This window comes from Zosterops lateralis (assembly GCF_965231275.1).
Source record: "Zosterops lateralis genome assembly, chromosome: 5".
NCBI classification, from domain to species: domain Eukaryota; kingdom Metazoa; phylum Chordata; class Aves; order Passeriformes; family Zosteropidae; genus Zosterops; species Zosterops lateralis.
In genome coordinates, this window is record NC_139766.1 from 6,426,810 (window position 1) to 6,452,953 (window position 26,144).

General features: G+C 49.6%; 1 protein-coding gene across 1 annotated transcript; it reads right to left on the bottom strand.

Annotated features, from left to right (window-relative positions):
* Positions 1–1,623: 1,623 nt before the first annotated feature.
* ATOH8 (atonal bHLH transcription factor 8) lies at positions 1,624–24,717 on the bottom strand. Its single transcript, XM_083862160.1, has 3 exons — positions 23,720–24,717; positions 9,984–10,175; positions 1,624–1,990 (listed from the first exon to the last, which is right to left on the bottom strand). Exons 1-3 carry the CDS (start codon positions 24,146–24,148, stop codon positions 1,985–1,987), a joined length of 627 nt encoding a protein of 208 aa, XP_083718286.1. The 5' UTR covers positions 24,149–24,717; the 3' UTR covers positions 1,624–1,984.
* Between the last annotated feature and the right edge of the window lie 1,427 nt (positions 24,718–26,144).

Genomic DNA, 26,144 nt, shown 5'->3' on the forward strand with positions numbered 1-26,144 from the left:
GAATTGCAGCATGGCCATCACAAAACCTACTGTTCTCCCTTTAGGTCCTTTTGTGAGGTTGTTTTTCTTTTTTTTTTCTACTGCCTTCCATTTCCCTTTTTCTCACTGTTTTCTCTGGCTAGGCCACACAAATGAAGTCCAGTTGCTTGCTGGTTCTTGAAAGCAAATGCCCTTTAATCCCAGTCCTTTGACATGAGTGCAAAACAGCCCTGGAGCATTTCCCGCGGTCAGTGAGCTCAGCCCCTCTCCTACTACAAGTTAAAAAGCTAGCCTTAATGTATATAATAAAAGACATCATTAAAAAGTGTGCTTTAATAAAGAAATGCAAATGACAATCTAAAAATGTATTTTATTGGGCTGCTAATAATGACCAGCGGTGAGAGTGGAGGGGGGAGGAATATAATGAGCTCCTGGGACACAGGGGGTTTGGACACAGCTGTCCCATGTGTCCAATAAACATGGTAGAAGACATCTCGAGCTCTCTGGGAGCCAGGGGACTTGGCATTGAGCAGCCTGGCACCCCAGACTCAGACCCTGCTCCAGCAAGCTCAGGTCTTGCACAGCAGCTCCCCAGCTCAGGGCTCACCAGCCAATTGCTCAGCTCAGGAAATAAACAGGCAGGCACTGAGGAGTTCAAGTTTTGTATATTCATGTCAGTAAAACAGAGACTATTCCCTCCCTTGCCCAGTGATTCTCACCTGCCCCATCCCCTCACCCGGCCCAGTGCCTGGCGATGCCTGGCCAGACCCACACTGGAGTAAGCCAGACACACGGGAACCTGATTCCCACTCGAGTAGCCAGGATGTGAATCTGGCCTCACAAATAATATTTCCCCTTGAGATTAACAAAACACGTTAATCTTCTTGGTTCGGAAAATCGTATTTTTTCACTTGAACACAGAGCTCTGTCCCTCCATCATTAGCAGATGTCCTGCATACGAACTGCATTACCTAGAAAGTCTGCTTACTCCAAGCAAATGTTTCTCCATCTCTTCTCTTTTTTTTTTACTTCAATTTGAAGTGAAAGGTACAGTATAGGATTCAAATGCTTTTGCATTACACGGGTTTCTGACCACTTGAAAAACCCCATGGAAAAAATGACTTCACAAACCTGAAACACCAGCTGAATCATTTTGCTGCACTTCTTTCTGCCTGGCTGAACTTTCTTGTGATTTCTTTTTTTTTTTTCTCGCTCTTTGCTTTACATGGCACTTTACTTTTGCTTGTTTAATTTTATTTCTTTATTAAAAAAAATAAAGTCATAGCTCCTGTTTCAGCTCTCACTTTGTGTCAGTATTTCTACCCTGTGGATGTGTCGCACAGGCAGGAACATCAGGAAATGGCCCAAAAGGCAGAACTACAGAGTAGCTCAAAGGAAGAAGCAAACCTGAATACCCAAGCATGGTTTGGTGTTGTCCCAGCTCTTGCCCACACCAAATGCTGGCTCCAGGGCTGCAGGCAGGGAAGTGCAGGCTGAAGAAATAAGAAGTAACTCACAACTCACAGAAGGGTACAGAAATTTGTCACCGACAGCTGGCTGGCCTGCTTGCCACGATCTGAATGGCACCTCTTGACTTTTCTTTGGCTCAAAGATTTAACATTAAGGCAAAAATAAGACACAGTGTAGAAGCTCCATCAAATCTTTGGCACAACAGCGACAACAACAACAAAAAATTACTGTACACATGAGCTGAGAGGGTAACATTTCCCAGTTAAGCAAAGGGAAAAGTGCTAAATAAATTGCACGTACTAAAAGGTGGCTGGCTTAACAACAATAAGAAGCATCCCTGTCCTTCTGTCTTTTCTTTTCTTTTCCTTTTTTCCTTTCTGTTCCAGAGATTAAGAAAGTTCCTTGGCCAATCGTCATCTCCAATAGGGGTTTCTGCAAAAAAGCTGCTTTCAGTCTTCATCTGGATCGTGCAACTTTTGCCAAGACCAGATGTAACTCTGGCTGGAAGCTCTTCTGAATCCTCCCTTCCTGGTTATTACTCCTGGAAAGAGAAAGATGCACCATGAGAACAGTGAACACATGGTGTCCCGGCAGCTCCTTGCATGGACCGTCGCTGACGCACGCGGGAGCATCCTTGGGGACTGCTGGCCATGCATCTGCAATTCTTAAGAGCTGGGCTCACAGTGGAACCATCTGTAGGTGCCACAATGGAGGCCAGAGCCTGCACAGAGGAGAGGGAGTGGCAGGCAGGAAGAGGAAGGCTTGAGGAAGAAAAACAAGACAGTAATTTGGTGTTGGGTCCAACTCATGCCACAAAAAAAACCAAACAACAATTAGAAGTGATGGCAAATACCTGCTATTTTCAGGAGGTGATCTCAGAAAGAAAAGGAGTGGCAAGTAGATGGATTTATGCAGGAGATGGGCTTTCCTTCCATATTTTAGTTTTTGTATTGAGTTTTCTGCAGGCATGGCTGCTCAGTCTGTGGGACTGCAACTTGTCCCACGTGCCTGTGAATCCCCTGTGAGTCACAGCTGTGGCAGATTACTTGGGAAATTACACTGGGCTACAGAATATTATGGCCAGTCCATAGGAAAATCGTCAACTCCAAACCATGACAGCTTTAGACAAGGAAAATCTCATCTAACTCTCCTTCAGCATTAAAATAAGCCCCACAAATATCTCACAAACAATCATTAGCATAGTTCAAAACAGAGAAAAATCCTCAGGGCCTGAGGATTTAATGAGATCCCATCTCCATTGTCCAAACTGCCTTCATCACGTGGGCTCTAAATCCTCCTTTAAATAACTTAGGAATTAGAAACTTGGAAATGAGATCACATTTAGTTAGTGCTACCAGCATTTCTTGCTTTTTGCCAGTGGATTTAAGAACCTTTCAGGGTGCAGTACAACTTCTCAAAGTCCTTTGGACACAGTCACCAATTCCCTGGACAGGTCAGCCATCTTTCTGTCAGTATTAGCAAGGTCGAACTCCTTAAAGCCTGGCCTGAAAAACCTTTTTTCCCAGTCTGTTTTTTTTCTGTACTGCCTCTCCTTTTCCATCACTGGATATTACAACATCAGGGTATAAAATACTAGTAACCTACTGGTATTTATTTGATTTATGGCTATCATTAAGGCAGCCGCTGTGAGATCAGTGATTACAGCTGATCATCCATGACAGGCTAAGGGACAGGGGAAGGTAAAATCCACCTTTTCACCCCCTCCTGTCAAGTGCAGACCCAGGGAAGCTCAGGACTACCTTAGGACCATCAAGGTTTCTATTGATAAGAGTATTTCACCAAAAGCACCCAGGTCATCCTCCCTGCAATAAATACTGCTATCTGCTGGACCTCAGATTCCTGGAGTTGCCTCTGGACAAACTAGTGCTGCTCAGAGAAGATGCAGAAACTACCGCCCTAATTCGAGGCCTCATTTGGGATTTTGAATAAATGAGGTTTAGGTGGGAGAATGACAAACAGCCTTGTGCATTGCCAACATTTCTGTTGGGAACCTTTAGCAGTATGTAATATATATTAATAACCTGTAATAGAAATGTCGGTTAATTTATCCCACATTTACCTATGGAAAGAAAATGTCAAAGAAGGCAAGCAATGACCACTCTCATTAATATTAAAAGACAGCAGAGAGATCAAAAGCATTTGTGGGCTTGGGGAAGCGGGATGGCTTTAGGAAGAGGAGTCTCAGGGTCAGGTCTCTGCTCTGAAGTCTCTGCAGATGGGGAAGATCAACCATGGGGGGACAAGAGAGAATATGCACAAACCAGGCATGCAGGTATGGGCATTTGTGCTGTACCTTCCAGACACAGGAAATGAAAGGGGAATGGAGACATCTCCCTGCAACATGATGGAGATGCTCACCACACCTCACTGGCACCACTCTATTGATCCCCAGGCACTGCCCAATGCTTGGCCATGGGTTCTGTTTGGTGGGAACAGCCTCTTTTATTTCCCCCTCCACCCTTTTTCACTGCAGCCAGGAGCTCCGAAGACAGATTTATGAGCCTGGGTCTGCTTTAAACTAATAACATCAGAACTCCCATGGCTCTTGAATTTGACAACTGGCCCAATGACCTTGGTGAGTTTGCAGCATCCCGGAGCATTTCAATCTCTATAAATCAGTGCACTTCTGGAATTGAGTCAGCCTTTGTTCCAGGGCTTCTCCTGTCTCTTCTACTCACATTTTCCTTTTGCTGCAGTCATCCAATATCTGTGGGGTGGATCTTACCCTATTCTTGGCGACACCCTTGCTACAAAGGGGATGGACCCCATGCTGAGATCCTGCTCCCACCATGGGAGCAAATCCCTGGTCTGTTTTTGTGTGCTGTGATGTGACTGCTCCAATGCCCTTTAAAGCAAAGGGGCTTTTGGGGTGCTGTGATGCAACAGGGGAGTCCCACATCACATCCTTTTGTAGGGAAAAGGTTTGGGCCCTGCTCTTTGGGGTACTGATGCTAAATGCCCCAGTGGGCCAATGCAGGGTGTGCAGTGCCCCTGGGGATTCCCTTGGGGTAGCTGCTGCTCCTCCCTCTCCAGAGCTGGATGATCTTGCTCATGATCTTGTCACGAGCCTTAGCACTCGTGCCCCACCTGCAATCCTTGTTTTGGGCTGCAGGGACTTAAGACACAAGTGATAAGCAAATATATCTCTCTATCCTCTCACTGCCTTGTTTTTAACCAGCTCCCCGGGTGGGTAATCCTTCAGCCAGCATGCAGCTGGGATAACTCATGGCTGGGCAGACCCAGGTCCCCTCTGTCCTCTCAAGGATGCTGTCCCATGGCAGACGGACAGATGGACAGGCAGCTCAGAGCAGGTCTCTGCTCTCCTGTGGTCCAGCTCCTCCCTGGAGCCTGCAGAGCTGGCGGCCGTGGGGATCAGACTGGCTGGCTGCCCGCTCTCGCCGGCAAGTCCTAGCAGGGAAATGAAGCTATTTTTAAAGAGGAACCTCTGCTAAGTCAAACTGCAGGGAAAGGGAGGTCGGATCTCATTATGAGACCCCCTCCGTCCCATACAGGATGGGAAGCCACAAGGAAGAAATGCCATGCAGATCATCAAGGTTTTACTGTGCTGGCTCTGAATGGTTCTGATAATCAATATCAGATGATCAATAACAGCAAGACTCTGCAGCCAGGTTCATCCGCACAAACCAGGGGGTGGGAGCTGTGGCTTTATCTCGGGGCTTTGTCTAAATAAATCATGACTCATGATACGGTGTTATCAAAAAAATATGCTGCAAGCAAATGGTTTCAGTGCTGTACAAATCAAGTCTGCCACTACCATTTCTCTTTTATAATATAAACCCTTAAGTTGTTCACTCCTTCAAGTAAATACGGCTGCAGAACACCCTCCTTCCATTTTTTTTTTTGAGTGGGAATAAGTGTTACCTACAGCAGGAGCTCTGTTTTTAGCAAAGTAGCAATGAGGGGGCATCAAGGCATGGCACAACACCACAATAACTATTTTATATAATGCAATAATTACATGCATAATGTCAGCCCTTTTAGTGCAGCAGGCTGCAACAAACTGAGAAGCTTTTCATTCCATATATGCTTTTATATCATTTAATTATCTGGGAAAAAGATATATATCCAACGTATTTTTAATTTTTAATTCCTCGCGTCTGTGCTCATCCACACACACAGGCACAAAAACAAGAAACTAAATTCCAGCCGAAAACTTTTATTGAGCTCCAACTGCTCGCCTGTTATTCATAACCCAGTTTCCTCTCTCACAAAGAGACCTTTCGCATGGTTTTGGTTTTTTTTCTTTTTTTTTTTCTTTTTTCTTTTTTTTTTTTTTAAATGTGTGTGTGTGTTTCTTTTTTTTTTTTTTTTTTTTTTTTTCCTTCTGCCTCGCTAACAGCTGCTCGCAGTGTTGTATCCTGAGTGATGATGAGGTTCTGAAAGTGTTTTTTTGGAACAGATGGCCAGGAGAGAGCTGGGGAATGTGCCAGCAGCGAGCTGGGGAATGCGCCAAGTCCTGCAGTGACTGAGTACTCCGGGTTCCAGCTCGCGTGCCTTTCCCCTGCCCTCTGCCCCAAGTGGCGCCAGCAGGACTTCCCAGCTCGCGCTCCGAACATCTGGAGTCTGCGACTGCCAGAAGAGCCAGGACGGGGGGGAGGATGAAGCAGAGAGAGAGAGAGAGAGAGAAAAAAAAATCCCTCATCCATCCCTCCCTGCTCCGGCTGAGCTCCCATGGCCGCGGCGATGCTGCTGCCAAGCACGGGGGCTAATCGAGAGCAACGAGGGGAGGGGAAGGGAAAGAAAAGGAACCTTGCCATGGGTGTTTGGGGTTTTGGGCGCTGGGTGTGCTGTGCAGGGTGTTTGTCCGAGGTTGGATCCTGCTCTGTGTAGACTGAGCAGCTGTGGTTGTGCTGATTGCTGGGGAAGTGAAGTTCTGCCCCACAGCTTTGGGGCCAGATCCTGTGGGACTGTGATGCACAGCTCTGCACCCCCACAAATGTCAGTCTGCAGGGAGAGCCCTTAAAACCTTGTCCTGACCCTGAGCTGCTTTCCTGCAGGGCAGCAGAATTCAGCCCTGTGGGGGGAAAGCTGGAAAAAAGAGACTGTGGGACCAGCAAGCTGGACCCCAACCACTACAGAATCCCTGTGAGGCTTTCAGATGACCCCTGGCCACTGAGGATCATGGGCCATGCAGAAACAGGGTACCCCGGGAGTAAGGAAAACTTGGACTTCCCTTTCTTCTTCCTTTCTTCCCTTCCCTTCTCCCTCTGTGCTGCTGGAGAATGCTCCTGGTGTGAGCTGAAGGCAGTTCTCCCCCCTTTCTCCAGGACATCAGTGTGGCCTCAGCAGGACTTAGGGCTCTGCTGAGGGTGTTGCAACCCAGATCTGCAACGTGGTGCAACTCTTGGGTGCATGGTTAAGGACAAGGCTTGGTCCAGATAATTTGTATAACCAAGCAAGAGGCAGCTCTAAAGAATGAAAACTATCATCAGAATTCACCACCACCCCCCCACAGACAGCTTTTTTTCTTCTTTTTAAAGAAAAGGCATCTGAAGCCTCCTTTGTTGCTTATAAATGAGATCTCCCATCACCAAACACCCTCGGTCAATTCTCAGTTGCAAGAACTAAAACCACCTTATAACTGTAGTTAGGACAGAGAAGGGGATTTTTTTTTTCTAGTCGACTTTGAAAGACTAAAGCCAACTTTTCTAATTAACAAAATGGGAATAGGAAAGGGGAGGGGGGGGCGGTAAAACCACTCAGTAAATTTCCTATTTCAACAGCAAAATCTGAACAACAAGGTAATGATAGGGACACAGGATAATTCACCCCCAAAAACAAAGAAAAAGGCAATGCACAATCCAGCAAATGCAACATCTGGAGTCCCTGCCTGCCAAAACAAACTCCAACCAGCTACTTTTTTGTGTGAAAAGCTCACGGTGCCACAGCACATTGCAACCAGAGAGCTGAGAGAGTGAGAGAGGCAGACACACAATAAAATGGAGATGACACCAGATAAGGGTATTGTGGACCTAATGTGGAGCTCAAGGAGTGGAGGTCTGCGCTCAGGATCGCCGCAATTTTTTGAAGAGAGAATATAAAAGGAAACTCAAAAAAACAATAACAAAATAACAACCAGCCCAAAGTCGATAATTCAGAGGAACTGCTCAGTGAGTAGTGGTTTCAGAGACCTGATTAAAAACACACTGAGCTCACAAAAACGTGCCGACTTCAACATTAACGAGGGCGCGGCGATTTTGGGCCAAGCCATTGTATCCTCATCCAGCGGCCCGTGTGAGACCCCCCAGGAGAGACATCCCTTCACACCACCTGACATCCAGAGCTTGGATCGTCACTGCACAGCCATCCCGGATCTGTAATTTCCCTCTGACAACAGCCTTTTTCCTCCCTTGTGCTCATGATTTGCCTGGCTCAAGGAGAAAGGGAGACAAGCAAGATGCATCCTCCCAACCCAGGCTTTGCATCCCCCACTCCTCTCTCCTGGGAATCACCAGAGTTACTTAATGGTACCTGCTGGTTTTGGCTTCATCAGCAGCTGGATGTGCTCTTTCCATCACCTGAGTAAATATTGCTGAAATAAAACTGTACTTGTCATCCATAAGGGAATCTGTGTGCTCTGGGGCTGCCCTAAACTTGCAGCAGAACTATGATTTCCAGCAAGAAAAGCAAGGCAGAGCAGGGATTAAGACCAAGCCTGATTTTCTTTTCTGAGAGGTGTTTTGGAGAAGAGTTAGGTGGGTGCCCTACAAGAACGTGGAGAAAAGGCAGATTTTCTGCTGGTGATGCTGTTTCTGTGGGTTGGTGGTGCCCTGGTAGAGTTCCATTGTTCAGGCACTGTTGATGGGTTGGGGCTTTCCCCGACGCATCCGCTCTGGAAGGAACTTTAGAGAGCAAACACCGTAAATGGAAGGCTTTTAATTCTCAATTTATTTTTTTAATTAAGGATGGGCCCAGCCCTAAACCTCAGATGTGAACACCCTGGGATTTGGAGCCATTTAAAATCTGGCTCCTTGTTTTCTGTCTTTAAGCCTGCATTGGTTTACATATACCAAGACAATGGGTCTCAGCCCACTGGGCACCCAAAGCCTGAAGAGCAGCCCAGAAATATGCTGAAGCCCCATGAAGGATGCTCATTCTCTTCTTTCCCTCCATTTAGACTTTGGGAGGGGACCCAAGACCTAACTAGCAATCTGCTAAAGCCTCACAAAGGATGCTCAACCCCTTCTTGACCTGGGGAGGGGTCCCAAGACCCAACCAGCAACCTACTGAAGCCCCTAAAATGATGCTTTTCTTCTCCTCCATCTTAACTTGGAGAGGAGACCCAAGAACCAACTCTCACCTTGCCCAAGGGTTGGTAGCACCACTTCAGTGTCCCTGGGACACCCCTGCCTGTGGCACTACAGACCCCAGAGTGAACCCCCACTTTTGGGCTGTGCCCAGGAGCTCCCCCACACGTCCCAGTCCCAGGCAGTGCTGTCAGCTGTGGGCAAACGGTGCCGCGTCTCCGCCTGGCACTGCTGCTCCACAGGGGCATAAATACAGCCCCTGACAGCCAGAGGAAGCAACAGGGAGTGTGCTATTGTGTTTATTTATAAACTGAATTGCTGCAGGATGATTTGTTGGGCTAAAGAGGAGGAAAAGTGAGGAAACCTGCCCGAATCAGCGGCAGATCTTAACAACACGGGGGAAGGAGCCTGCTCCTCAGCTTAGCTGCCCATTCATCCATTAAAATCCTGCTGATTTATTATCCCGCCTGACAAGCAAGCTCAGAGAGCAGGGGGAAGTTCAATTCAAGTTTACAAAACTCTTTTTGTCATAAAAGCCCGAACAAAGACATCAATCACTCCTTTAATTCACCCATGTCACTCTCTGAGAGGAAAACTGGCAGAACGCTCTGCTTCCTCCTCCCGCCGCTTGACGATGATTTCACCTAATTGGTTCAGTGTTAAGTAACCTAAAGGAATGCAAGGCATAATTAGATTTAACGTTGTTTCCTCAAGATACCCACATGTCCTTCAGGTCATACATCTTAGTAATGTGTTTATACATACAATGTCTCCATTAGCTACCTTTTTTTTTTGTTGCCGGGTGATTTTTTCTCAGAGATAAGTGTTAGATTAAACAAAACAGAAAACACGGGCGGGCGACAGAGTTTTACAGGCACCGAAAGGCGACTCAAGGTTGGTTTGGTTTAACAAGTAACAGTCCCAAGATGACTCTTAATAGGATCACGCTCGTGTTGAAACACACGATGGGAGACTAACGAGGGGAAGAGCCTGGCGCGGAGGATGGGGAGGAGAGAAAAGCTTTTGATTAGGGAGGAATGTGGTTATTACAAGATCAGATGGATGAAGGAGAAAAAGAGAGAGAGAAAGGCAAGGGATAAAAAAAAAAAAAAATCAGGCAAATTTCACAAGGTTCAGAAAAGAAGGAAACCACTTTGGATTTTTTTTTCCTCCTTTTTTTTCCCCTCTCTTTTGTAACTTTCACCATTATTTAGGGGGTGAGTTGGGGGAGAGGCAGTAACATACCTTCCTTTTTTTAGATCTTCCTTCTGCTTGTAAGGTCCTAGTGCACTGCTCCACGCATTCAGAGAAGCTCATGTTACTGTGGTCAGCGCTGTAATCCAGGTCTGCTAGTCTGGCCAGGGAAAGGATATAGTTACAGGCTATTCTCAAGATGGCCAGTTTGGACAACTTTTGACCATAAGAATAGCAGGGAACCTAGAAAGGGTAACAGGGAAAAAGAAATAATTAAAAATTAGGCCAGATAAACAAAATATCTTGCTTGAAGCATGACAAAACAACTGTGAGTTATTTTCTTAGCAGTTTTAACATAAATAGAAACTCTAGTGATAAAATATCATATGGTCCCAACAGGTTTTTAAGAAGAACTCCCCCGCTGATCTCCATGGGGATGAAAGCAGCATGAAGCCTCTTGATTTCAGCAGGGCAGTTCTGCTTAAAATGTGATGGCAGGATACGGCCCGGGACATCTCCCTGCTGCTCAGTTCACTTCTTGGAGGCCCTGTTTCTAAGAAACCTGCATCCCCATCCCTCCCAGTAACTTGTCTTGAGTAACTTACTCCCCACAAGTAGCTCCCATGTCATCACAGGTCTTGCAGAATAAGGCAATAAGAAGGTATGAGCAACTATATGACAACCCGGTGTTTTTGTGCTCAAACAATTGTGACTTTCAGCCCATGCAAAAATATCATGTTGTTGAGTAGCAAGACCTTGAGGAGGCAGTAATTTCTACCTGCTTAAACACACCATCATGGTACCTCACCCCACAAAACAGAGCCTGTTTCAGGAAGCTAGGTATATCTTATGCAATTTATTTCTTCACCCTTAAAGATTTCTACTGTAATGGGAAACATTTGAACAATTCAAACTAAGCTGGATGTAACTCAGTAACTGAGCAGTGTATGGTTCCTGCTGCAGAAGGGTGGGCTGCTTTTCAATCATGATCCAGCAAAACACTACATCTACACTTGATTTTAGGTGTACAGCTTTAATATGTCCAGCTTAAACAGAGGTCTTCTGAGTTTGATAGGCTTGGGCAGCCCCTTCTCTAGTTTGCAAAATTGCTGAAGGTCACCCAGCCTTTAATGCACAGGAGACTATTGCCTACAGGAAACTGAAGCTGTGCATTCATCTGAAATCCATCCGAGCCCCTCAGGTTGTCTGACCACCTGTCAGAGTTTTCACAGTAATCAATCACTGGAACGCCTCAATGTTTCTCTACCACCTGCCTCTGTACCAGTCTCCATCCTCCACACCCCTCTAGTGTGTCACACTCAGCTTAGGGCTGGAGATTTTTATTTCCTCTTGCCATGCTCATGCCTCAGCTGCTCTCTCCTCCACTGGGACACAAAGATGGGATCGCCCCTGGAATTCTTTCCCTGACTTTAAAGAAGGTAAAAAGGGTTCAGTCCCTCCACAAACTCCATAGCAGCCATACACAGATACCAAAGGAGGAGCAGATCAGCTCAGGCATAGACAGGATTTCCCTGAGTGTTCTGCCAGGCTCTAAGTACCATCAGCTCCACCACTTCAGCTAGATGTGCCATGTCCATATTTAGCAACCCATGAGAGATCTTTTCTGTCCATGAACTTGGTCTCATAAGCTGAACCCCAGTTGATTTTGAGCAGCCACAAAATCTTTTTGCAAAGCTATATAATAGCTTTGTCCATAATTTTTTTCTCTTTTTGCTTGTTTTGAAGATAGCCCCCACTGTCTTCCCTTGAGGTACTACAGTTCTGTATTAGAAGAGAAGACAACAGATATTTATTCATCTCCTGTGTGACATATGTTTTTAGTTCACCATCATCTCTTCAGCTTCTTTTCCAAAAGAAAAAGATAAATCCTCCTTAGCAGACAGTTCTGTGGAAGCCATCCCATAACTTTGATGACCCCTGCTGCTCTTTCCTGAACCCTTCCTAGTCCCTTTGGAGGTGAGATGATCAGAACAACACAGAGTGTTCATGTTGTGGGTGCATATATCTAACAGATGCTTATGTTCTCTGTTTTGTTTAATATTCCTTTCTTCCTAACTTCTGATTTGATTTGTGACTGCTGCCAGACACTGACCTGAGACTTTCTTTGAATCATCTAGAGAAACCCCAAGGTCTCTCTCCCTTCTCTGAAATAATGGTCAGCTCAGGGCCTATCACTTCATATGTGGACTCTGGCATGTTTTTTTTTTTTCCATATACATCACTTCACTTTATCTGTGTGGTATTTATTTCATCTGCCATATGATTACCTAATCACTCAGAGTCATGAACTTCAGCACAGCTTGCCACAGGGTCTCCCCAAGCCTCCTTTTCTCAGGCTGAGCCCCTCAGCTCCCTCAGCTGCTCCTCATCAGATCTGTGCTCCAGACACTTCCCCAGCTCTGTTGCCCTTCTCTGGACATGTTGCAGCACCTCAACCTCCTTCTTGTAGAAAGGGACCCAAAACTGAACACCAGATTGGAGGTGTGATATGGCTGAGGTGCCTCTCCAGAAACCAGCCATAAAACTTCAAATGGCCTTTTATTTTATACACACCATTTACTACTGATACCCCTGAACATACAAGGAATCACACAATAGCTTGGGCTGGGAGGGATCTTTAAAGGTCACCTAGTCCAAGTCCCCCCCTGCAATGAGCAGGGACAACGCAGAGGATCTGTTTAAGAGCCCCTCTTTGTCTGACAAAACCTCTCTGTAAATCCCTGCCTTCACTTTTTTTTGCCAGCATTATGCACCCAGCAATGCCCTTGCCCTCAGTACCTGGTCCCCAGATGCAATGAGCTGAGTTATTTTGAAAGCAAGAGCTTCAGGCAGCAGAAACACCCAAGTCTCTTTCAACGCCAACGCAACAAAAACAGCAGAGACCCCAGATCAAACGGCATCAGGAAAGAACAAAGCAAGATGGAAACTAAAATGGAAGGATTCAGTGAAATGTGGGAGTAATTTCAGAATTAGAGCAAGAAGGAAGTTAAATCAAGTGGAAGGAAAATAGACCATGAAATCCTTGAGGCTGATGCACAGACGCTGTCCAGTTACAACACCAGAAGGCAGGCTAATGTCTCTTTTCCTCATCTGTTTTGCTCTTTCTTTTGTGTTTTGGGATTTATTTTTTTTTAAGGAAACAAAAAGAAACAAAACAAAACCCAAACTGTTTTGTAGGACGTGTTTGCTACAAAAGGCAAGGAAGATCTCAGTGCTAGCACAGCTGACAAAACCCTCAACTGGTTTTACACAGCACTTTTCCCACACTACTGCAGCAGAGTCCAAACTGGAGCTGCCCCATATGCCCATGGGAAGAAGTTCACCTTGAGGTGTTCAGATACTCCTGTGATGGGTGCGGGGCACCAATATTAAGAGATAAGAGGCTATTTGCCATGGTAACAGTGTTAGAAAAACTATTTCATAGGAACCCTCCCTGTCTTGGCTCAGCTCCTGCCATTTTAATGTTTCCTTTTGAATTAAACATGGGAAATTAAGAGAGGAATGAGCCACTTAGTTCAGATCCAGAGTCAAAACTTCCCCAAGTGTGTCTGTGTGTAACTTTGGTATTATCTCTTCTTTTACATAAAGTCAACAGGAAAGAGGGGACAGATTTGTATGAACTGCAGTAAAGGGTGTCAATGACATACCTGGATGCCAAGAAATCTTCAAAATCCAACTTAAAACAAAGACAGTGTTTTAGAGGTGGGAAAAACACTTGGTGTGGCTCTGCAGGTGTAACCCTCCCAGCTCCCACAGTCTCCACACAGATCTCTGGCAGGCAGTAACATGAACAGGTATCTGTCATGCTCCTGGTGAGGACCAAACCCTTTCCTTCTGTCACCTTCTTGCTCCTCATGCCTGAACTGAACAGACTTCAGTGCTTTAATGGGGCAGCTGTGAGCTGAGCAGGTCTGTCCAGAGCCAGGGGGAACCAGGCTCGAGTTCCTGTGCATTTAATGAAAATATTTCCCTTATCTGACCTCGCTGGTCTCTGCTGAGCAGCAGCACAGCTCATCACCTTGCCTGCAATATTTGGAATTATTAAAAGGAATCAGGAAGGAACTGCAACTGAAATTTCACACCAATCCTGAGGAATACAGCTGTCTGCTAGAAAGGCAAGGACATCGGCACCATCCTTGGCTTTGGGACATCAGCACAGAGTGAACTGAGATCACAGGAGCCAGAGCTCCAGTCAGAGGATGTTTGTTAGTTGTGTCTGCAAAGGGCTCTGCAGAGTCTCATGGGTCTTATCAGTGATCCCCAGGCTAGCAGGAGTTGAAGCAAGGCAAGACGAACACTCCTGGGACATATTCCTGTGCAGAAGAGCCCTTCTCTGGCAGGGAAATAGAACGGGATGTGACCTAACAGGTCTTTTCTATCCTTGACGTCTAAGATTCAGAGGCAGCGCCCTTGGAAAACCAGAGATGCTCCCTTTGAAGTCCGTGGGAAGCCTGCTGTGCTCTTGACCTGTAGCCAGCCCTCTTGAGGAAGGCAGGGATCCACTGCCCTGGAGTATCACTGTCAGCCACCAAACACGGGCTGGGAGCTGGTTCTGACATGGCACAGGGCAGGAGGCTGCAGGATGAGGTTGGGGAACAACTAGAGAGGGATGAGAGGGTACAACTGTCACCCTGCCATATGAGTGTACATGGTATGCTCACTGTGATGGGTCTGCAGGGAACAATCAGGAGCATCCCATGCACTTTAGGAACATTAGGCCAGTTCACATAATTGAGCTTCTGTCTGGGTAGGTCTGTCCTCATCAATGAGATACTATTTCCATAAACACCCTCTGGACCTGTACAGATAACATCTGTAAAACCAAGTCTGCTTTTACATTGCATGAAAATGCTGGGGTAAGGAAGGGTGTCGAGTGCTGGAGGTCCAGATGTCTCTGTTACTGTGCTCAAAATGTGATTTAGCAGCACAGACATGCACAGATTCCCTCCACATGAAGGTCACACAGGGCAGAATTGGGTCCCCTGGGCACAGCAGGGAAGATGGGACAGCTCTAAGGCACTGTTTGTGGTACAGCATAAGCCAAGCCCTCCTGACAGCTGGTTCTTCAATGTGCCATAATAAGCTGTTGAATCTACCTGTTTGGTAATTCATCTTGTTTATTTTTATGCTGAGAGGTAAAACATATCAGGGGCCCTCTCCTTGCCCTCCGCCCCCAGGAAAACATTTGGCTGCCTCTCCCTGCATCCCAACACGCAGCCCAGCGGCGCTGTCTCATTGTTTGTGCTGTGCTTCCTGCCAAAAATATTTCCAGAGGTTCATATAAACGTCCAGTGCTTAATAGTTCTGGCTTTTGTACATCCCTTTCTAACCCAGGGTGAGTCAGACACTTCCTGGGGCGAAGACACCTTGGGGAAACAGTGGCAGGGTGGGGCAGCAAGATTGACAGTGGCAGGGTGGGGCAGCAGGATTGACAGTGTCCCCTGTCAGTCCTGAGCACAGGGGAAGCCCCTCTTTCATTATCTCAAATTATCCCCAGGCTGGCATCTGTAGAGCTACTGTGGACATGTGGATGCCTCATCTCAAGGGCAAGTTGGATGTGACTGAGTGACCTGGGCTAGTGGAAGGTGTCCCTGCTCACAGCAGTGGGGTTGGAATTAGATGATCTTTATGGTCCCTTCCAATGCAAACCATTCTGTGATTCTATGAGTGAGATCCTTAACAAGCTGAAGGCCTTGCCCAGAAGATCATTGCCCCTTTTCCAGATGTGCTACAATGCAGAGTGTTTTTGGGAAGGGTTTGCAACCAGCCTTTTTCTCTTTCCACCCAGATCTGGGGGCAAAGTGAACACGTATGGGTCTTTTTGCTTCTAGAAGGACTCATTTGATGACTTGGTTGGTGTGTTCAGGTTCACCAGCAAGGTGACTTGGCTTCCCTACCTTGCTCTCAACAGCTGCAGACCCTGAGTCCTTCTAATATTCCAGGTGGGACAATGATGACTTATACAGCTGTATGATGGAAAAGCCTGCAAGTATTCCTGGGACATCTTTCCACAGTCCTGCCAGATCCCTTCAGACTTGATTCCCAAATACCCCTCCTGCAGCACAGCAGCAACCAGGATCCACCACTGGCTCCTGTGCCACTGGTGCTCTCTACAGTGACCCAAAGATTTGGGGCAGCACCCTTTGTGTTTGAACCCAGCAAGGCCAGATCTTGCACTGTGGATGTATGGCAGGGCTCTCAGGAGACTGCTTCTGGAAAAGGGCCCCATAGAATTACAGAATAGTTTGAGTTGAAAAGGACCTTTAAAGGTCATTAGTCCAACCCCCTGCAGTGTGCAGGGACATCTTTAACTGGATCAGGTTGCTCAGAGACCAGTCTAGCCTGACCTTGAATGTTTCTAGGGATGGGATATGTATCTCCTACCTCTCTGGGCAACCTGTGCCAGTGTTTTACAAGTCTCATTGCAAAAACCTTTCTTCCTTATATCTAGTCTAAATCGATCCTCTTTTTAGTTTAAAACCATTATGCCTTGTCCTATGACAACAAGGCGTACTAAACAGTTTATCCTCATTTTTTTCACAGTCCTCCTTTAAGGGGAAGGGGTGAGGGAGCTGGAAAAAAATCTCCCAGGACCTTCTCCAGGCTGAATAATCCCAACTTTCTCAGGAATTTGCTTGATCAACTTGGTGGCCTCATCTGTGCTTGCTCCAACAGATCCACATCTTTCCTGTGCTGAGGATCCCAGAGCTGCATGCAGCCCTGCAGGTGAGGCCTCACCAGAGCAGAGGGGAAGAATCACCTCCTCTGACCATCGGTGGTGTCACAGTGTCAGATGTTCCACAGAGCTCTGCTCCAGCCAGCCATAGGCAGCTATTCCATGTCATGAGTCTGAGAGGCTTTTGTTTTTCTGTCACCAGAATGCAGTGGGGCAGACAAGGGGCAGCCCAGTGCTAGCAATACAACCCCAGCAGGCTGAAAGAAAGCCTCACCCCTGCCTCACCACAGGGAGCAAAGTGCCCAGCCCAGACCCAAACCCAGCTGAAAAATGCCAACAAGAACAACAGCAGCAGCGCTCAGGCAGGAGCCCCAGCCCTGACCAAGGTGCCTTTGCCTCTTGGGTGGGTCCATACTGTCAAACAACCCAGCTCCTGGTTCCCTCCCAGCTCCTGGCTCCCCCATTGCTCACATTACAAAAACATGAGTTCACTCCTTGGAGTGAATGAATTGGCTGCCTCCAAACAAAACCTAGGTGTGGTGCTGGGTGAGTTCACCCCGGGAATCTCTTCCAAATGGCAGTCTGGTTAATGCTGCCCCAGGCCTGGCCCCGCTTCATTTTGGACAGTCCTCCTGCACTTCCCACAGATGTTTTTGCACCCCCAAAGCCTCCTGCACATCCTCAGGGCACACAACACACCCCTTCAGTATCATGCCTCAAAAATATCACATTGCTGGGCTGCAGCAAAGCTCTTACCTTATTGCTGTCTCTTTGAACCACTTCCCAAAATAATAACTAGACTATTACTGGGATTATCAGAGGAGAAATCCCAGGGCTACTGGGCACAGAAAATCTCCTCTGAAAGGGGCCGCCTTCCAGCACTATAGTGGGGAAGCACTTTCTTGGGTGGTAGTTTAGTAGTGGCCATCTGCATTTCTGAGGTCCAATGGATCCAAACGCCCTGGTAAACAGGAGAGCAAGCTCCACTGGAGATAATGGCATTACCCCGGCTCGGCCTTGGTGACTCTTCAGTCACCAGCCACTGCTGGACACCATGGGGTTTTCCCCTCCCTTGCTATCGCTGCTGAGCCCCAGGACTGTCATGGGCCTGTGGCAGCTACAAAGGAGCACAAACTCCCACAGCACACACGTGGCTCTGCTTGTATCCCTGCCTGGCACAGGGGACAGTTCAAACCAGGAGCAGGATGGGATATACTGCTTGGGGGAATACATGTGGCATAGACCAAAGGAGATGCAGACTGGGAACAAAGAGCCTGGGGAGCTCTGCTGCAAGTTCTGAAAAGTGTCCCACCTCCCCACTGCAGCCCGGAAAGGAATTTGACAGTGGATTAAGGCAGGGAGCAGAGGCTGGATTCAAAGCTTGATGGAGAAAAGCAGACTCTTTTCTCCAATTTCAGTGGGAGCCATAAGAAAACACAGAGGTTAACTCAGGGTGGCTGCAGCAGGCAGAGCAAATACCTCCTGACAGGAGCAGGATTTGTAGCAAAGGATAAAATCAGCTAGACAGCAGCCAAGGGAGCAAAAAAACCCTGTTCTTGGTGACATACAATCATTGTTTTCAGGATTTTTGTCCTTTTGTCTGGTTTCTTCCTTATTTGTCTGGTTTCTTCCTTATTTTCTTTCCTCCTGTGTTGCTTCAGGCCAGTGTTTTGTCATTTTCTTTAGCTGTTAAACCACAGAGCTGCCCCACTGTGGGCTCCAAATATCCATCAGCATCACTTAGGACTGGCAGCAGCCATGGAGATGCTCTGGTTGACACTGGGCTGTTCAGTGACAACACAGCACTGCACACTGTGTCTGGAAGATGCTCCTGCTCTCCTGAAGTCCAGCTGCATCTCTCCAACAGCCAAACCTTCCCGCCCAGCCTTCACCCCCAGAGAGCTCAGTGGGTGGCTTGCCTTCAGGAGATGGGCTTTAAGGCATCTTAGGGTTTCCTGCTGGTGGGATCACAGAGGGATGAATCACTGGGAACAGGGCTGGGAGATGTCAGCAGGTGACCGAGGGTGGCTCTCAAGACTCCCCACCACAGAGAAAGGACATGTCAGCGACACTGGTCACATGCAGGGTCCCGCCTGCAGAAGTGACAAACCACAGCCACCCTTGGGATGACACACAAAGAGGGCAAGCACGGAATGATGCATCCACACAACATCCTCAGCCTCTTCTGGCTTGCGGCTAAGGCACTGCTCAAGCCACAACTCCTGCCTCCATTTACTGCCTGGTTTGTCCCTTCAAACCCCTGCAGACTGTTTGTCCCCACAGCCACAAAAGCTGCTCCTGTAGCCTTGAGGCTTCTGCTCCTGATATCCCACCATGCTCCCAACGGGAGCAGGCAGGGTCTTTTCTGCACTGATTTAACAAGCCACAGCAGCCATGTGCATGCCGGCAGCAAAAAGTGAAAGGATGCTAGTGTGTGTGTGGGGGGAAAACCTCCATTCCAGAAGCTGAAAAGCCCTATAAAACCCTAAAGTGTCTCCAGAACCCACATGAGTGCAGAGAGTGAGGCTGTCAGCTGCTGAGGCAGAGAATGTCCTGGCAATGCAGTGGTGAAAAGATTTACAAAAACGCCAATACACTTCAAGGGAAGATAAATGTCTGTGGACACATTTGCTCCCGGCACAGACTCCAGCTCACTGTGGCTCAATGCATCACTTTCTTCAGGAGGAGCTGGACAGCAGTGCCCCAGAGAGAAACCAGATGTGCAAGCACAGGCAGGCTCCAGATCAGGAAGGCTGTTGTGGTTGTCTCCATCCATCGAGGGAGAGTCTGCTGCCACCTTAGGGTCTGTCAGCACTGCTGAGGAGTTCAATCCCAGCTCCTGGGAGTGCAACATTCTGGTAGGAGCTGGATTGCTTGGCTGTCCACACAGCCTCAAGGTGAAGAGCACTATCTGCTGCTGGCAAAGGCCTCCAGCAGAAAACCTGGTGGCTAAGGCCATACTGTAAATAAACATTGTGATGGTTCAGTTTCACAGGGTTTTGCTGGAGTATGAATATCTTGCTGCCAACAAGAATTTGCAGGCAAAAAAGAAAGAGCCAGAATTGCATCTCATTTCAGAGAAAAGTTGCTTTGAAGATAGGCAATGTTGTTGTCACATCTTGTCTCCTGGTTGCACTGCTTCATGAATTTGAAGATCCACCAGCACAAGGACTGGCAGGAGTCTTCACATGGAGGAGAAGATGATGTCAGGTCCTTGTGAACTCAGTGCTATGTCTCTGTCTGTGTCAGAGATGTTTGGGTTCACTGACCACCCACCATGGCAGGGAGAGGAACATGAAAAGGATGGAAGTGACAACCATGTCACATGTGGAGGGTCCTGCAGCAGCTGGGGCAGTGCAAGAACTCACTGACCAGCACCTGCCAGGGCATTTGAGGGCAGGAGACCAGTGCTCCAGATAGGAGCTGCCCAGTCACAGGGACAGGAGCAGCCCCCAGGAGGGACATCAGAAAGGCAGCAGCAGAGGGACAGCCAAGTACAGCAGAAGTATCTCACCACCTCAAAGTGTTTCAGAGCAGGTCCATGTTTTCCAAAGAGAATTACACTGTTTGCCTCAGTAGTCTGCTGTCAGTGGAAGGATCACTTGGACAAATGATTTTTGGGGGACTAAGGGGGAGAAATCTCTTCCAGTCCTAATAGCTGAAGACCACAAGTACCAAGACCAGGGGGAAGTAGCTGTTTCTCAGGAGCATCTGCTTTTCAGTCCCACTTCAGTGCTACGGCTGTATGGCAAAGGCAGCAGCCTCTCAATACAGAGAGGGAGAGAAATCCCTGTCCCTGGTGGCTGTGACACCAAGGGGTGAACACAATGGCAATGACATGTCTCTCCCAACAGCAGGCTGCTTCCCAGAGCTGGCAGCTGCCTGCCTACCTCCCACCTCCGAGGGGGCCCTGGCCTCTGAGGCAAGCTGGGGACAGCTCAGTCCTCAGGGACATGGCTGGGTTAGCCTCTCCTTGTGTGAAACAACTGTGTTTGGCTCTTCCTCCACCAAGAACTTGGAGGAAAAAAAAAAAGAACCCACACCCCTTCCTGCCATCTGGAGAGTTAGTCGACACAAGCCAAAACATGTGTGCCATATGTACACAGCTGTGGAGCGCAGGGACGCCGCCGTCAGCCCATCTGTCCGGTGTGCTGCGTGCCAGTCACTCGCCCTCGGGTGGGCTGCTGAGACAGGGACAGTGTCCTGCAGAGAGGCATGACTTCCCTTTCCTCCTCCTCCTCCTCAGCAAGCAGGGATGGGCTCCCTACAGTGTGGCTGTGGTGGGTCTGCAAGCAACGTGGTTTTATCTCACGGGTGCCAGTGAGGATCTCCAGCCTCACACATCCAAACAGGGTAAGGGACAGGGATGACACCTGTGTGAGTGTTGGGTATACCAGTGGCTGAGCAAGGCTCCTGCTTCCAGCAGCTCCACATCCAGCACCTGACCCCTGCCCAAAGCAGCGTGGGGCCAGGGTCGGCACAGTCCCCTGCTCCTACAAGCACGGCACAATCCCCTGCTCCTCGCCCGCCTGTCTGCGGGGACGTATCAGTTTCAGTGCCTCAGGAAAAGCCTCCCAGCTGCTTAAGACCTGATATGTGATGACAAGGAGGGGACGGAGGACTAACCAAGGAACAAGAAGAAAGGGGAGGCCTGCAGCAGACAGCACACAGGGGTTGTCTCTCACAAGGGGCTGAAGGCCCTTGGTACACCCTGGCACATGGGAAGACAGTGCTGACCTGGGGCAAGAGGAAGCCTCCCTACTACACATACCTCCATCAGGGCATCTCCATACCCCTGCTTGCCACCCACTGGCCAAGGTGTGACAGAAAGCAACCTCCTGTCTCCTGATCTGAGCTGCACCCCAGGAACCCCTCCGTGTCACCGCTGCGAGTGACGTGAGTGACAAGGCAGCGCCGTGCGTATGTGCAATGAAGCCGACTGTCACCTGATGTCACGTACGGCACCAGGCACGCCGCTGGCAGCCCAACAAGAAATGAATGCAAATGTCATCCAATGATGGTCGGGACAGCCAGCCCACCCCTCAGCAAATTGCTAGGAAAACCTCGCGGCAAACATTTCCCAGAGAATGATTTCTTTCTCTCTGCAGAGTGAACACAGCCCTGCCAGTATGTTCCTGCGCTGACCCTAGAGACCGGCTTTCATATGAGAAGAGAGGACAGAAACTTGTTCTCCAGGCTCTTTGGGCTCCCAGCTGAGTCCATGGCTGAAGTGATTTATAGAGACAGGGCCAAGGCCAGGAATCTGAGGCTTTTCAAGAGTTGCCCATTTCCCAAAAGAGTGCAGCTTTAATTTGTTGCCTGCCTGACTTCTGCTTGAGGCTGAGCCTAGAACAAGATTGCCAGTGATTTGGGAAATCAGTGCTACTTCCCCTTGCGGTTTTGGTGGTGTAGATGTCTGTCCATGGAGAATTAGACTGACACTTCCAGGCGTGTTACACACAGTCGCCAAACAACTGAAATATGGAAGCAGCTTACAGAAACAAAATATATCAAGTCTGGAGTTTGCATCTACAAGGGGCAGCTTCTCAGCACTGGGAGACAGCACCCAGCACACACTGGGTTACTGGGATTATAACAGGAGCAGTCAGATCCCACCACTGCACAGTGATCAAAAATGCTCCAGTTTAGTTGCTCACCAGTGATTCTCTCCTGACATACAGCCCCGGTCTCAGCCTCTGAAATCTGTTTGCAGAAGTAGATGATGGGAAAGGATTAACTCTTGGGGTGCAGCTACCCAGGACCCAGCAGTCACTGAGAAGGGCTGCAGGGAGCATGCGGAAGATAGGAACATGCACATTTCCTTAAAGCAGGAGAGAGGATTGAATTCTAAAGTGAGCAGACTTGGGGAATTGCTCAGATAAGGAATGTCCAGAAGATGGTAGGGAAAAGCCTGCATGTGTGAGCTCTGTAGGAAGCAGAGCATGCTGCTCCCACCAGGCTGGAGGGACCATCCTGGGAGAGGTGATGCTTAGCACCTCTCACAGTCAGACTCATCTGCAGCTTACAACCCTCTGAGCCCTGTGCATCTCCTTCCTGCACACCTGGAATAGTCCCATCAGCGTTTAAGAGAAAGGCAGAAAAGCCAGCACAGCTGGGCTTGCACGGTGTGACAGCACATCTTTGTCTATTGCTGCACTGTACACGGTGCCTGCTTGCAGAGAGGGCTGAGTGCAGGGGCCAGGGCACTGACTTATCCTTGTGCAGAGGATACAAGAGCTTTGTGGCTTCTCTGTACCTCTCCTCCTCCTGGGGAGGTGATGCAAGGATTTTGATCAAAACCTTTCATTCACCTTTCAAAAGTGCCACTCTGACGGCATGAACACGTCTACTATCCTTTACAGACAACTGTGAGGATTTTCAAGTCCTCTTGGCAAGAAAGCCCAGCACCAGACACACTTCAAACACACTCTACAGTAAAAATCACAGGACTCTAAGTGGAAAAGACCACAGCTCCACTTGCTATCCCTAGTACACAGGGCATATAGAAAGTTTCAGAGGCTGCTGTAAGAACCCCAAGGACTCTGTCGGGTCAGGCTCCCTGCAGCAAAGTCAAGAGGAGCACAGTGCTGCCCAAATTCCCGGTGATCCCTGTAGGATCTGGACAGCTGGCGAGTACACGTGCTCTTGGTACAGGAGCATCACCCCAACTCCCAGCTTGACCAAGGGCGTCTCTACACGCTCTGTTCTCACCCAGAGGAATTCCTCGGGTTTGTTTTATTTTTCGCCCTCTACACAACTCTCCCTCCGGGAAAAAAAACCAAAACAAACCTGTCCAAAACTTTCTAACTACAAGCAAATTTAAAGCCCTTATTTATTTATCTTGAGTGTTAGCACAGTTCTAGGGTTGGTACTTCCAGGCATTTTGAACCGACTTCCCCTCCTGTCAGGCGGCCACTCGGCTCCTGCCTTTCACCTCCCCTGGCCCCGGGCGCGGGGCAGCGCGGGCTCTCCCTGTCTCTCCAGCCCCCGGGGGGGTCCCGACGGGCAGAGCACGGCCCGGGCGGGCGAGGCGCTGCCCGGTGCCCCCCGCGGGCGGGCGGAGCGGCGGTGCCCGGGCGGCGGCAGGTACCTGCTTGCGCAGCGCCTCGAAGGCGGCGCTGATGGTGTGGACGCGGGTCCTCTCCCGGGCGTTGGCCAGCAGCCGCCGCGTCTGCTGCAGCGCTTTGATCTCCGGCGAGACGCCGGACGCCTCTCCCGGCCGCGGGCGCGGGGAAGCGGCGGGCGGCGGCGGCGGGGCGGCGGGGAAGGCGCTGGCGGCGGCGGGGCCGAGCGCGGCGCTGCGCGGTTCCCAGGCGGGCGGCGGGGCGGCGGTGGCGGCGGCGGCGGGGGGCGGCGCGGGGGGGGCGCGGAGCCCGGTCCGCCGCCCGCTCAGCACTTTGAGCTCCACGCGGAAACTTTTGCAGCCGCCGTGTTTGCGCCGCAGCCGCCGCAGCCCCCCGAGCTCGGCGGGGCAGAGGCGCGGCCAGGGCTCGCCCTCGGCCAGCGGCGCGCTCCGCATGGCGCGGGGCGCTGCGCGGCGAAGCTCAGCCGCGGCCGCTCCGCCGCTGCTGCTGCTGCTGCTGCCGCGCTGCTCCCGATGCTGCCGCTGCTGCCGCCGCCCCGCTGCCGCCCATCTGCGCCCGCCCGGCCGCGGCGGGCAGCGGAGCCCCGGCTCCGTCCGTCCTCCTCCTCCTCCTCCTCCTCCGAGCCGTGCGCTCCGCGCAGCTCCCGCAGCCTCCTCCCGCCGCCGGCAGCCGGCCGCCGCCGCGCAGATGAGCGGCTTTAAAGAAACAGGAAGGCTGGCCTTTTTTTTTTTTTTTTTTTTTTTTTTTTTTTTTTTTTTTTTTCTTCCCAAAACAGCTGTGCTGCCAATCTCCTTTGTTCATCCCCCCCCACCCCCCCTTCCCTTCCCTCCCCTCCCACCCCACTCCCACTTTCTTCTTTAATCTCGCTCTTCCATGCGATGGAAGAGAAATCCTGCCCCCCGGAGACTCGCCGCGACCCACCGTGTGCGCTCAGCCCCCCGCCTGCCTTCCCCAGGGAAATCTGCGGTTTGCTTTGGTTTCCAGCCCACTTCATCCCGCTTCTCTTCCCTTATCACTGGTTTTCCGCATCCAGACCCTCATCTGCGAGGCGTGGGGTGCCTGACTTCACGTTGCCTCCCTAAATGTGCCCGGGCGCGCAGCCGGCGGCCCGGAGGGATGGGAAACTGGGGGAGCTCCGGCGCTTCTCGCACATCCCTCCCGCCGCCCGCGGGATCCTTCGGCTGCTGCTCCGCCACCGACTCGGACCCGCTAGGAAGAATTTATTCCGCAGCAACAGGCTGCCCTGGTTTTCACAGGGCTAACAAGGGAGCCCGCACGCGTGGGTCACTGCTACCAGCTTTGGGCTGCCTTCTGCTGGCACCCCAAAACTCCTCAACTCCCCTCACCTCAGCCTGGGGGGAATCAGGGCTAGGGGTCTCTGCAGAGTGGGCAGAGCCTCTGAGGGAGGGATGGAGAGGTGCAGTTCACAGTCAGAGCTGTGACACAGCTGGGAATAAACTACATTTATCAGGACTGTAGGAAAATTTTGGGGTGGAAAGGACTTCAGGAGATCCTTTGTAATTGTTTAAAGTATCTCTGTTATTTATGCACCTGGCTTTTTAGATCATCTAAACCCCTTAGACTTTAAGTTGTACTGAGAATCAATGGGATGTAAACTGTGAGATGCTTGAATTCATGGCAGAGAAAGGGATGTTGGTTCCTTACCCTCCTCCTCCTCTTCCTCCCGTGGTATGTCAGCCTAGCAGCCTTCAGCACTGTATGGGGTGAGGAGAAGGAGCTTCTATTGACCTCGTGTAGGTCCCTGATGCCAGACAAGCTCTGTCTGATGACTAATTTCCTCTTGCTACTGTGGCCAGGCTGCCCCAGAGCAGACATTGAAACAAGGTTTTTTTCATGTGGAGAAAGCAGAGGTTGTGGAGAAAGTGCTGGAGATGTTCTGGTTCAGCACCGAATCTGTGACAGCGGTGCTGCCTCCTCCATTACATCCCGTGCCCCAAATGTCACTGTGGTTTGATTTTCCTTTGCAGAAGGACTTTGGGTGAGTCAGTAGAACTCAGAAGTGCCTGACTTCCCAGTGTGGGTAGCAGCACCCCCCTGCCTCGTGGTGGTGCTGGCAAACCGCCCTGATGTCCTCAGCTGGAGCCTGTGAATTATTGCTGCTAATGCTAGGGCATGCCTTAATGACTATTTTCTCCATCTTTCATCTTAGTTCCTCTAACTCTCAAAGTTGAGAGCCAGCAAAGGGATTTTCAGTTGACCGTGTTTCTCCCAAGCATCCCAGTGAGTTACAGTAGCACCAGCCCCTCCAGCAGGGTCTATCCTTCAGTGGGAGCCTCTGTTAGACATCTGGTGGCTCTTCTCACAAGAGGAGGACCTTGGCCCAGAATTACAGTCTCAGTCATTAAATTGTGCCTCCCTAAAATCCCCTTGCTCTTCCAGCTTGACTCCATGTACCAAATCCATTTGGGT

Bases quoted from the DNA above. Each gene is read 5' to 3' on its own strand.
- ATOH8 (XM_083862160.1), bottom strand. From the start codon at position 24,148: ATGCGGAGCGCGCCGCTGGCCGAGGGCGAGCCCTGGCCGCGCCTCTGC. The intron at 10,176-23,719 runs GTACCTGCCGCC...TACCCTTTCTAG, and splicing joins TCGAGGCGCTGCGCAAGCAG to GTTCCCTGCTATTCTTATGG.